This window comes from Clinocottus analis, unplaced genomic scaffold (assembly GCF_023055335.1).
Source record: "Clinocottus analis isolate CAN_PGR_092001 unplaced genomic scaffold, fCliAna1.0.p SCAF_21, whole genome shotgun sequence".
In the NCBI taxonomy this organism is placed as follows: domain Eukaryota; kingdom Metazoa; phylum Chordata; class Actinopteri; order Perciformes; family Cottidae; genus Clinocottus; species Clinocottus analis.
In genome coordinates, this window is record NW_027175943.1 from 9,723,963 (window position 1) to 9,737,393 (window position 13,431).

The 13,431-nt window shown below is 40.9% G+C and overlaps 1 protein-coding gene across 1 annotated transcript in view; it reads right to left on the minus strand.

Annotated features, from left to right (window-relative positions):
• ppp2r5b (protein phosphatase 2, regulatory subunit B', beta) overlaps positions 1-13,431 on the minus strand; it is a 31,039-nt gene that overhangs the window by 1,221 nt on the left and 16,387 nt on the right. The window contains exons 2-12 of the mRNA XM_068587347.1: positions 12,759-12,955; positions 11,179-11,280; positions 10,196-10,288; positions 9,557-9,687; positions 8,092-8,151; positions 5,247-5,355; positions 2,169-2,222; positions 1,629-1,679; positions 1,345-1,464; positions 953-1,080; positions 435-536 (exon numbers count right to left, since the gene is read on the minus strand). Of these exons, the coding sequence (XP_068443448.1) occupies positions 435-536; positions 953-1,080; positions 1,345-1,464; positions 1,629-1,679; positions 2,169-2,222; positions 5,247-5,355; positions 8,092-8,151; positions 9,557-9,687; positions 10,196-10,288; positions 11,179-11,280; positions 12,759-12,955 (1,147 nt within the window). The remainder of the gene's footprint in view (positions 1-434; positions 537-952; positions 1,081-1,344; positions 1,465-1,628; positions 1,680-2,168; positions 2,223-5,246; positions 5,356-8,091; positions 8,152-9,556; positions 9,688-10,195; positions 10,289-11,178; positions 11,281-12,758; positions 12,956-13,431) is intronic.

Sequence of the window (13,431 nt, forward strand, 5' to 3'; positions counted from 1 at the left end):
TTTTATATATATTTTCTACTTTGAATAAAGCCAGGCTAGCTGTGTTTCCTTCCGGTCTTTATGCTAAAGTTAACCTTGCCCTGACTCTAACCGTACTGAACTCACAGACGTAAGATTGACATACACGATCGTGACCTTCTCATCTCGGAAAGAAAGCAAATATGTTCAACTACTCCACCTTCCTGAGTTTGAAACATGGCACTAAGTGTAGTCATGATGCCATGCATGTTGAAAAGATGACCAAAGCAACACATACTTACAGGACAACGTGAAATACGATGTGATGGATAATGGAAGAAATAGCGACTAAAAAATGACTTAAGAGACTTTTAGTATCCAGTGACACTAATACACACACACACAAACGTGCGCACACACACGTGCGCACACACACGCGCGCACACAGGCACATACAGAGAGTGAGTCATACTCACTTCTGTTTCTCCACTTTGTAGGAGGCAGTGAGGTCATCAAACAACTTGCTGTTCATCTCCATGAAGGTCTTCAGCACGTTGTAGATCAGAGACACAATGGTCCTGTGGAGATGGAGTAAGAGGATATTGAGGATAATCAGTCCCATGGCATTGTGGGTCAGGAGATAGAAGCCTTGGTTTTGAAGAGATATTAACCCACTTTCAACCGTATGTGTTGCCTGGATCAAAACATGTCGGTCATTCTGGTAGAATATTAGATTGAATGCTAACTTTTTAGGATGTACATTTTTGTCAGTGTTTGGATGTTAGCGTTTTTAGCATCTGTGAAGCTAACTGCTAAGTGATCTTCTTACTTATTAGCAGTGGTGGGAGGCGACTATGCACATTTTCTTTTTGTAGGATTTTTGCCCTTTACATGAGCTTGTTAATGTCAAACAACTTGTATGCATACGTGTGTGTGCGTGTGTGTGCGTGTGTGTGCGTGTGTGTGAACGTGTGTGTGTGTGTGAGCCACTGACTGGTTCCAGTGCTCCTTGGAGACTCTGTAGAGGGTGGCGAACACCAGCGGCAAGATGACTTGACAGTTCTCCTCTATCAGACTGAGGATGTATTCGTTGTTCCAGAAGTAAAGAGCCCGCTCCGCTACCTAAAACACACACAGGGACACAGGGAGTCGGCTTTAGTTTGTCAAAATTGTAGCAGGATTTTTCTTTTCATCAGACTCGTGTTTGTGCCCACAGTTTCTGAAGTTATCTAAGAAACTGACCTTCATTGGTTTGATTTTTCATTGTGATATAACTAATTAGGGTACTGTAATCAGGCTTAGGACTACTGTTTTTTTCCCACTAACTTGTGCATTTTGATAACAAAAGACATACCAGCATGGTGTGAATGTAGAAGTTTTGTGTACCTGGAAGTGAGGGCTGGAGATACAGGCTGCGATCTGTTTGAAGAGCGGCTCCTGGACCCGGATGAACTGAGACGGCTCGATCACATCCAGGATCTCCTCAATCTCCCCCAGGAACATCACCTGAATACGCAGACACGCCGACAAACACATTTTTATAATCGATACACAAAGGACAGAACCAAAATTTGTGTTAACGACAGTACAATAAAACACTTCAAGGAATAACTTGCAATACACCAGTCCTACACGAAACATCAGAGTTGTTTTATGATCTGTTGTCTCACCTCTTTCTGCGTGCAGGTTTTTGGCCAGTACTTGAGCAGCCCTCTGATGATCTGCAGAGAAACCACGCAGCAAATTAATATGAATAAACACTGCAGCCATTAGCTCAGCGGGGTAGCTGGCTGGGGCCCATCTGTGCCATCTCCATTAACTCATATTTCATTAACTTTGTCTCTTTTTCACTGTACTGATGTTGGTGAATGAAGAGTTAGCTCATAGCAAATGCTCTAATTCAACCTCTGAGCAATTAAGTTCACATTGGTGAAGAAAAAAATCTTACGGATTAACACTGATTATGATGTTTGATGGTCATGTGACTGGTTGCTTCCTTTTATGCTATTTGAGTCTTATTTCGTAGTTTTGTCCATACTTTACATCAGTTATAACATCGTACACACCAAAGTAAATGCCGGAATCTAGATGTTGGTTACAAAATGCAGCGATTAAGAAAAACTACAAAACTAGGAACTTCATTATTCTTTTCAATTTGATGAGGAAGTGTGTTGTAGTAAGTACATAAATGTAATGAAACACAGTCTTACATATTCAGTCACTGTAGCGTCTTTCTCCATAAACTGCACCACACAGTAGGCCAGCTGTAAGGACGGAGGAGACGTGGTTAGAACACACACACACACGCACGCACGCACACACACACACACACACACACACACACACACACACACATTTCCTAAATCTGTCAATGAGACAAGGGGGATCTTAGCACTTATCCCTCAGGATTACACACTGCTAAAGATCGGAAAGACTCGTTTTCCAGGGTGAGATGTGTCACAAGTGTGTGTCTACTTCTACATCAGCTCTTGTCTCCTCCTCCTATATGATCTGCAATCATTTCCTATTATTCAGCGGATGTGTGCGTGCGTGTCTGTGCGTGTGTGTGTGTGTGCGTGTGTGTGTGCGTGCGTGCGTGTGTGTTTTGTGGTTGCCCCCTCCACCCAGGCCGGTTGCCGTGGCGAGTGGGCACCGTGGCGACGGAGACTGTGTGTGCGTGTGTTTACTTCGGAAGGAGTGATGTCACACACACAAAGTCCCTTAAGGGCAATGTGAGATAGAGTTTAGACCTCCTTTCTCTGCCTTTCTGTCTTTCCTCTCTGTTCTATTTATACCTTTGCTTTGTTCCAATGATTACTGTACTGGTCTATTTTATGACTTTTAGATAAGTATGTTCAGGAGGCATTGATATAAAAGTATACACAACCTCTACTGTGTATAATTTTACAGTTACAGACAGTAGAGGTTGAATACTGTCAGATTATTGATGGCTGTTCTTTATCTTTTTGTAGGACAATCACATTTGACTTTCTTTCTTTCTTCTTTTTGTTGTTGTTTCTGTCTTTGTCTCGTTCCTGACCTGTAGATCCATTGGCTGTCTCTCTGCCTGTCTGGCTTTCACATCTTCCACATCTTTCATCTTCTAATCCCTTTTCCTTCTGACAGTGCACCTTTCTTGTTTGCCTTCTTTCCCGCTCAATCCCTAACTTTCCTGTCCCTCACCCTCACACTGCAACATGGTTAGAGAAGCAGGAAGAGGGAGTGGAGGATAAGCAAAGGGGGCTGGTGAAAGCAGAGATGTCAAGTTTGAAATAAAAATAAAAGCAGGAAAAAGAGGCGGATTAAAGTGAAGGCACTGGTCGGTCAAAGCATTTAAAGTATTAGCGAGACATTAGAAATGCTGCTTGGGGTAAATATGATGTTGGATTCTGTTGTCAGGCCAGGACATGTGAGTGCAAGAGGCCGCTGTTAGGCTCAGGATTACGAGCATTGTAGTCCTTCTAAGGCAGAGATTTTACCAATATTGATGTGTCAAGGTGACAGTTCAAACCAGGGTCTATTTCTGGGGATGAAGTCATTCTAGAAAGCTCTAATGTTGGCTTTTTGCCTGCAAGTTTGTCAGAACCTGCACATCAAAAAGGCTTTTCCATGCTTCCAGCAGTACTTTAAATGATTATGTTAAATATAAACATAAATCAACATGATCTGTGAATTGTGCTGACTCATTCACAGTGCCACTTAAGTCAAACTGATATTGGAATTCACAATTTCCGTGTAAAGAAAATTTTTCCAATTTTCATACAAGGATAAAAACCCCTTTATGGAAACAGCGTCTAAGCTTCTGGCCTTATGTGTGCGTCTACCATGGCTCACATTTTAGCACAGCGTCAACTTCCCTGCTAGCTAATGACTTAACTCCGTCATAGCCCTGTATAGCTCATGTGCTATGATATGAGGCGTTATTTTCCCTTTTTTAACGAGCCTACATGACATTGCTTTTTAATCCTCATATTGGTAAGACATCTGTCTCTTTACAATATTCAACACATCGTGTTGGTTGTTTTCCAGATGAAAGCTTTCACTTGTTCAGTTGAACTTAATCAGCTAAGCTAACAATTGTTTGGACTGATTTCCACTAGAAGTAACTTTTGGCTCCATATACCAAGAAGGGGAGCGAGCTAGCATTGAGCTAGTGGTCCAGACTGTCAAAACTAAGCTACTGTAAGGATGATTCAAATGTATTTCATACTAGTGAGGAAGATTTAAGGAGAGTAAGTGCCACTGTGATATTATATTTTGATATTTAGATCGAGATCTGGGTCACTCACTCTCGCGCTGCCTACACCTAGCACAAAACTTCTGTCCACCAGCATGTATCCCCTGTGACCCTGTCTAACCGAGTGTGAGTTTGAGCGTGTGAATAATGTATGTGTGTGAACCACAGGGAGGAAGACAGGGGAGGAGAAATGTAGGGCATGGTGATGCTGAAACCCAGAATACACACACACACACACACACACACACACACACACACACACACACACACACACACACACACACACACACATACCTCTGTACAAACTGCACTTTCAGCAAACCAAACAATGTGTAGCACAAACAAAATGTCCATACACACACACACACAATAAATTTGCTGCCATCTATGTTGTCAAATATTATGATTACACACAGACACACCAAAGAAATCAAACACACACACACTGGGTGTAATTCAAAAGCAAGTGCATGGCTGTGCAGTTTTATCCGTGACTCAACTCTGCCTCCTTGTGGTACATTTCACACATCGCAGGAATCACTGCAGCATTTGAGAGACATGTTTGGCTGATTTGTCAAGATGAGAAAAAGACTAGCGAGATTAGCAATAACCCAGTTTGATTCTATGAGGACTAGGGTCTCTCAAACCTACAATAAAGCATATCTCAGAACTGCAAAAACACCACATATTTTATATAACTTAGTAATGTTTTTTTTGCCTGTATTCTCAAAATAACTGGCACAAAATATATGAAAACAAAATCAGTGTTGGCCTTCGAAAAACATTTGAACACACATGAAAAAACACTTGTACGGTACAACAGACCATTAAATAAATAAACATCTGTTTCCTGCATGTGGCTGTCGACATGCCGTCAAACTAAAACACATTTGGTTCTGAGTAATTGTATTAGGTGTGTTACATAAAGAATATATGGCTCTCTAAGTTTTTTTTAACGCAGTAAGGAATCAAAGGAAGCTGGTGGTAACACTCAAGTTATATACAAGCAAGGAACTTGAAATACTGGAGCACACAGGCACATGTCACTGACCTGTGCGTGGAAGATGGAAAGGGACTTCGCCGTGTGTAGCGGGATGAGGACCCGAACCAGGAACTGCTTGTGTTCAGCCTTCAGGGGCAGGGCGAAGCCATTTATGATGCTGGGGGAAAGGAGTTACAGTCAAACACTTTCACTCTACACTCACATACTTGCTTTTTACTGACTTAAACCACGGGGTGATGTTTTTGTGTGTTTTAACTCGATAGACAGCAGCAAAATTGATGCATATTTATTCACATGAAGTCATCACATGTTACTCCTCAAATCAATGATTCACATGTGGGTATGCATGTGCGTTTGTCTGTGTGGTGGAGTCTATTCTTGTGCTGCGTACATTTCCAAGTGACTGGATAAATGCGTGGTCCGCTCTGTTCACCGCTACACTGACTGAATGGACGTAGTTCAGCCTCCAGAGGGACAAAGAGTGGGAACTAAACTTGGCAAGTCTCAGTGTCTCTGTATCAGTCTGTCTGTCTGTGTCTCTGTCTCTATGTCTGTATCTCTGTCTGTGTGTCTGTGTCTCTGTCTGTGTGTCTGTGTCTCTGTCTGTGTGTCTCTCTGTCTGTGTATCTGTGTGTTTGTCAACCAAATAACATCTTTGTTTGATGGAACATTTCTTCAATAATATCTCAATTCTGATTTTTTTTCTCCCTCTCTCTTCCTGTACAATGAATCCTCCCTCGCCCATCTCTCGCTCTCTCTTTCTCTCTCTCTCTTCTTCTCTGTGTGGGAGGAGCTATAAATATCTCTGTTACCACCAACATGAATACAAACCTCTCTCTCCTCTCCTGTTCTCGCTCCTCCTTCCTCCTCTTCTGACTCACTATTTCCTCACTCCGTCCCTCATCCCTCCATCTTTTCTCACCTCTGTTCTCTGCCTTAACCTGTCAAAAGTCATCAATCATTTTTTTATTTGCTTGTTCAATCAGGTGGCCATGGATTGGGAAAAAAAAATCTGATTGTGTATGAACCTCTTTATCCTTTATGTTGGGAAATACTGAGGAAAAAGATGTTTTGCTAAATATTCCAGCACTTTAAATAAATCACCATTCTCTTTTTTTTCTTTCTTATTAGTGTGTAATAATGAAAAGAGGGAATAAGCTAGATGCCAGCGCAGACTGTTCTTGAGAGAAATTCATATTTATTGACTCCATTAGTTTGTTTGCTTACTGATTTCTCTCTTTAATTGCCTTTTATTTATTCCCTGTCTCGTTCCATTTCTCCTTGTCGTTCCCAGAGAGAAAGCGTAACCACCCTCTTCTTTGATGCACGTCAGCATTACAAGGCCACATCCTACCTCGCTGGCTGGTTCGGTTGTCATGTAGCTTGAACTAACAGCAGCTATCCTGCTGGCAGAGTTAGCAAATAAAGTGTGTGGTCACGCTAACGTTCTTCCCTTTAATGCGGAGTAATAATCCAAACTTAGGCAAACGACTGCCGTCTGTCTCTTTAAACTCGTACTCTTGTTAATTCTCTTCCACTACTTCTATGTATGACGTCAGTAAGAAATATTTAACGATAGTGTTGAATAATAGAGGACAAAGAAATGCAAAAGACACAGCAACCTCTTCTGTATTTATCCTAACGAGGCCTCATGCTTCCAACCTCGCCAGCTAACTTTGATTATATATATATATATATATATATATATATATATATATATATATATATATATATATATATATATATATATATATATATTGCTAGTCTACTATATGAGACTATGAGACGATATTCTATGCAATTCTTTGTTGCTGTACTATACTAAAATAATATTATGTGATATTGCACACTATGTCATACTATAGCATAGGCCTATACTACTAATACTACACTTCTACACCTTACCTTATATTCAATATACATCATAATGTAGCATGAATACAGTCGCACACTGATATGACATTACAAAATCATATTGTATATTAGTCAGGTCGACACTTAACCATGTCATTTGTCTCCAATATGTTTTCATGTTGGATAGAGCGAGGCGAGCTATTCCCTCTTCTTCCAGTCTTTATGCTGAGACCAGCTAGCCTTGACTCCAGTTCAGTAAAGCAGACATGAGGTTCATTTCTTTATCTGTGTTCCGCTCCAAAATGTTGAACTATTCCTTGAACAACATTCTGCGTTTGGAGGGAGTGAGACTGTAAACAGACTAGATAATATCACCAATCTTGTTTGTGTGCATCCTCCTTTTACTCTTACCCTTTATTTCTCTTTATTACTGTCATCTCTCCGTTCTCGCCCCCATTCATTTGCGTACGAGTACAGGCGGAAAGCAAGACATGTTTGTTTACCAGTTTGGCTTCCTCCCTTGCTCCCTCCTTTCAATCTTCCTCATATTTCTCTTACTGGCCTCAGAGACACAGCGACAAACTATACAAACCTCTGAGTCATTTCTCATTTATGTATTTATACTCGCTCTACTTTCTGACTCTCCTTCCTGCCACCGCCCACCTTCACTCATTCATCGCCCCCTTTCCCTTGCCTTTTAACTAATTTCTTACTCCTTCGGTCTTTGCAGCCACAGTTGTATTTGCCTGAAAAGAACGAGGTAACGATAATAAATATACAATAAATGGCTAATGAATTGTTTTTTGTGTTGTGCAGTTGCAGAAGTAGTTGTGCTTCGTCGCCATCTTTCGTAGTTGCTTAAATCAGCGAGTTACCAGCTGTCACATGGATAGGAGCAGCTGGCCAAGTACACTATGTGTCTGTGTGTTCACACTCAAGTCCAAATGCATTCAATAGGCCATGATATACTACAAAGCATGCTTTTCCTCCAGTGCAGCAATGTTTGCCCCAAAGTGTGACTGCATGATTTCACACAAACCTGCCGAGGATTTCCAGAAGCTCCGCTACACCGTTGAAGTGCTCAGTTTCATATATGAACCTGAAGATCAGATACAACAGACACACATAGAGTGAGTTGCAATGATGCATCAGCAGAAGAAGCAAAAGTAAAAGGGACTAAAAGAAGGACTGGAATTCTTGAAATAGTAAAACAGTTCACATAAATTACAAATACATATAATTCCCTGGCATTCCTGACTTTCTTAAAGAACTGATAATAAAAAAAAGATTTCTGGAACACAACTCTGATACCTCTGTGATTAAGTGATAGAGAAAGGGATTAGAATATCAATAAAGCACGTGTATGCTTAATCTGCATCTTTTAGCTGTCAAAATGTACAAACAATGACACTGAAACCAGTTAACGGAGACAGAAATAGAGTGCGCTGCAGCATCGCTGTTCTCCTGTGCTTGAATTACATTGCCAACACAACAGTACAGCCACACTTGGTGAAGGGCAATGATGAAACATGACTGTACATCACAGTGCTCTTGTTAGTTTGTGCTGTTTAACCAATTATTTGAGGAAATTTGAGTCACCACACAACAATTTAACTCTCGGGGTAGATGCAGGCTCGGGATGCATTAGTGATGTAGTGAGTGCAGATGTGGACAGTCATGCAACACGCCTGTTTGTGTGCATGTGTGGTAGAACACTAGTTTATCTGAGCCAGACAATACTGCATGTAGCAAACATTTAGATGTCATGTCCCTTAAACCCTCTCCCATCTTTCTCTTGGTCGATGCTTCAGTCCAGACAGTAATTGTGCGCGAAAAACAGTCGACGAGATGAAGTTCAGAGTCAGCAAAAGAACTACGGAAGTATCAACTAATTGGTGACCAAATGGGTGCAAAGCCATCCCCACAGAATGATACTGAAAATGAAATATTATAGCTTGTATTGATTCAGCGGAATAAAAAGGAGCTGTTCACTGTTTGAGACAGGTTTCATTTGTTATAGAACCACTAAATATAAGATAAGATACGATAATCCTTTATTAGTCCCTCAGTGGGGAAATTACAGGATTTCAGCAGCATTGCTCACAAGTAAATACAAATAAAAAACAAGTAATATAAATAAACAGTAGACCGGTAATAAAACAAATAACGGTAAGAAGAATATTAAATATACAGATGGAATAAAAAAATTGTATAAAATTACTTAAACGTAATGTACAAAAATTTGTATCATGTAACTCAAACATGAGCAAAGAGGGCAACCAAACAATGTGTGACGTTATTATACTCTTCCAATACTGATAAACCAGTAAAAAGATTTCCAGTTTTGTACTTTTGTAAAATCATGGCGCACCAAGCTAAAACAACGCATGTGTCATAAACACAGCGTTCCCCCCTGCTGATGGTCTTTGTTGGTGGATGTTGGATTCATTGATGTTAAAGTACCCTTAAATCCTACGCAGTGGACTGTGGGAGCCCGCCCATACCTGAGGAAGATGTTGTTGATCTGTTTGCGGATGTAGGCTCGGAGGCCCAGTAGTTTTCCATAGACGCGGTGCAGGATGGTCTTTAGGTACTCCCTCTCCCGGGGGTCCTCGCTGTCAAACAGCTCCAGGAGCTACACACACGTGATAATTACAGACACAAATACAGTTTGTATTATGGGACTTGTGGGGATGTTTTCTGAGCGTATTCATTCCCTAACCTCCTCACTCCTGCAGCCAAACCCTAACCTTAACATAATATGCATTATTATTAAATACAAACTAATCTCTAATCTTACAGTACAACAGGAGGCAAACACCATCTATCAAGAGGATGTGTTATATTTCTGTGTAAAAACTTTTCATGGTGATATTTTTACTATCTGCTGAGCAAAATGAACTGATTTGAACTAATATCTTTAAAAAATAAAACAAGATATTGAACCCAAAACAAGAACTGTTGAGTTTAAGTCCCCCAACTTAGATCATACAATTCAAGAGCACTCCATAATATTTTGTTCTGCAATACCTGCTGTTTCAAGGAAGAGCTTCATTTATTTATAGCTTTCCATTTATTGCGGTTTTAGAAACATCTTAAAAGCTTTGGATTTGACAAACCGCAAGGAGAGAGAGAGGATTTACCTGCAGGACAAACTTCTGGTCAACGTAGCGTTTGGCCATGGAGGGCTGGAAGTCCGGGCTCTCCAGAAAACGCAGAAAGAACTCGTACACCAGCTGATGGAGGCACAAACAGTAAGTGTTGAGATGTGATGTGTGTCTGTGTTTTTGATATTTCGGGAATTATTCATTTTTCTGGCAACAGTTTCATGAGGAACATGATGCCTTTTACGCTAAGACCAGAAGCCGGTTAACTGAGTTTAGTGATACAATACTGCTTATTGTATTACCTTCAGACAGGGCCAAGCTAGCTCTTTCCCATGTTTCAAGTCTTAATGCTAAGCTAAGCTAACAGGCTGCAGGGTGTGGCCTCACATTGCAGATACGAGAGGAGTATAAATCTTCTCATCTAACTCTTGGCAAGAAATCAAAAGTGTAATTTATTCAAAATGTGAAACAAAGTTTATTTTAAAGTGGCTCTCGGTAACGTCGGTAATCTTCTTTAATACTGGGCAAACACCACCAGCCGAATAAAGAGGCTGTGATGTTCTCCTTTGCTGGAGCCACAGTTTGTGATTCCGGCTAATAAAACAGGGCCATTTGGGCACAATATTATTTTTGCTTTAAACAGCAGATTTGACTGATTTAAAAGAGCTCAGGCTCAAGTATGGTATATTAATGTGCAGATAAATGCTGAACGCTGCAAGCAACACCTTGTGAGAGTTATGTGCCTTATGGAATTGTCCAAGCCACCGAATATAGTATAGAATATAAACCAGGGCCCATTTTAACGTTAATTACTGACACCTGCATTGTGTTAACCTTTAACTTGAAAAACAATGCAAAAGCATCACAATGATTCCTAAACTGTTTAAAGCAAGAAAAACACAAAGTCAACACATTTTTCTGAACATATCTTAATCAAGAGAAACTGTCCTTTGAAGATATTATGTAAATCGTCAGGAAATGGTCATCACTTTTACCGTGACAGGATTGTATGTATGTACCTGCAGATGCGGCCAAGAGGCTTCGAGTGTTGGCTCATCTTCTTCAGGGTCAAACTCTGGATTCTCGCTTGGTGGGAGAGTGCGGAAGATATTTACCGAGATCTGGAAAACCGCAAAACATGGGAGGAGGATGGGGAAATTAAGGGAAAGATGAAAATTGATATGCAGTAAGGAGGGATGTGGAAAGAGAAAAGAGGATAATGGGAGATGCAGGTCAGAGGGAAAAGTGAAGTGGAAAGAGATGGAGGTGGATAGATAGAAAAGAAAAGAAGATTAGAAAGCGCCAAGAGACAGTATGCAGTCCTGTTACGTTATAGATATCCTTGACATGAAAACAAGGTGATATAATAGTTGTATTTTCCCAAAAATAGGTCTATGAGTCTTGGTAAAACAACAGCTCTGACAAAGACATCCTGTGATTCCTCGACTTCATCATGCAGATTATTCAACATGATGCACATCACAGATTTGCGTCACTTCACACCAAATTAGCTCCCAGTAAAATGTCTGATGAATGTCAGTTATCATTCAAATTGTAAGAGTCTTGCATTAAAGGGACAATTAAGAGGGTTACTATCAACTAAATCAATAACAAAAAAATAACGTCAGCTATTTTCGTCTATGTTTGATGCTTTCCACTGGGGCAAACTGACTGCTCTCAAAGTCATGATTTATTCAACGCGAGCATTTCCACTGGCCATTTAGTGCATAAACTGCACGGCAAAAAGCAAATGTGGTAAATCTCAACTCCCCAATTCAGAATGATTTGCTTTTCCGTTCTTCCCCCCTCTCCACACTTCTGTTTGCATTAGTAATACTTCTCCCTGCAGGAGGATATTAGCCCATTTCCCATGACCATGTGAACCTCACTCGGATTAAAAAAAAGAGTTAAAACCATAACTATAATTGGACTAAAGTTCCACAACAATTCTACGTTTGAGAAACATCATCTGGGTCATCTGGTTTCTTTCGTCGCCTCCTACTACTCCTGTATTACATGTATTCTGTTGCATTACACTTGTAGTCTAACCTAAGCACTTATTAGAAACTTTGTATGAAATATCCAAGTGTTTTTTTTTTCACATTAAAGCCTTTGCCTACTTTCCTCTCATTCCATTCAGCTCTATCAGCATTTTCATATCCTCTGGGTACCGTGACTGCATAACATAAGCTATATCCTCTGCTCGCTTTATCTTCTTTCCTCGATCCCTTTTTCCTTTTCTCCTCTTTCTATCATCTGGGACCTCTGGGTCTTTGTGTTGGTGTCCACTCTATTCCTGTCCATCCCTCTACTGCTTAACCCTCTACTACTTAACCCTTATTGCAAATGTTATATTTTCTATATTTCCTTTCCTCCCTGTGTCTCTCTGCCTTTCACTTCCTTTCTCCTTTCCTTGCCACCTCTGTGGATAGCCTCTGGTGACCCATGTACATGTTTTTCTGGCTTTCTTTACTTCATTTGCTCATCTACATTGATGATTGTTTGTCACTGTATGTGCCAAAATGTTGCTTTTTTGCATTTCTATTCTTTCATCCATCCCCTATAGTCCATTGTTTCTACCCCTAACCTCCCCTCCTACCATCTTTATAGCCTCTGGGTACAAGGGCTCTATGAGGACTCCTCTGCTCGTGGCCACGCTCTCCACCAGCTCGTTGAGCGCCGCACGTTTGATCTCCTTCCCCTTCAGGTCAGCCACGCAGTCCAGGAAATCAAACAGCACGCAGCACTGCTGCAGCTTCTTACAGAACAGGTCGTGTAACTCTGCCACCGGGGCGTCTGGGTGATTGAGAGGGAGGATGAAGGAAAGAAAGAGAGAGATAGAGACATGTTAGACAAATAGGTTAAAGGACAATACAAACTAAAAAAAAAAAAAGGCAGCTCAAACTTATCCAATGGCGTTCCTGAAAGGCGCTTTGTGTTTGGTAGTGAATAGTTTGACAAAGTGGGTGTGTTGGAGTACACAGAGATATATTCCACGGGCTACATCTTCCCTGCAACGTAATGAGGGAAAGAGAGCAGACTATTACTCCACAAACACATTTGTACACACCCACACACACACACACACACAAACACTTGTCCACACACACACCTTCCTCTCGAGGACTGTGTTGCATCTCAGTCCTATTACCTGTCAGATTCGTTCTCCAGACTTGTTCGTCACAATGAAACGGCCTGCTGCCGGCCGTCAGATTAAAACCTTGCACTACCAAAAAAGAAACACCACTTTTCTCAGATGTAGAGAAAGTGGA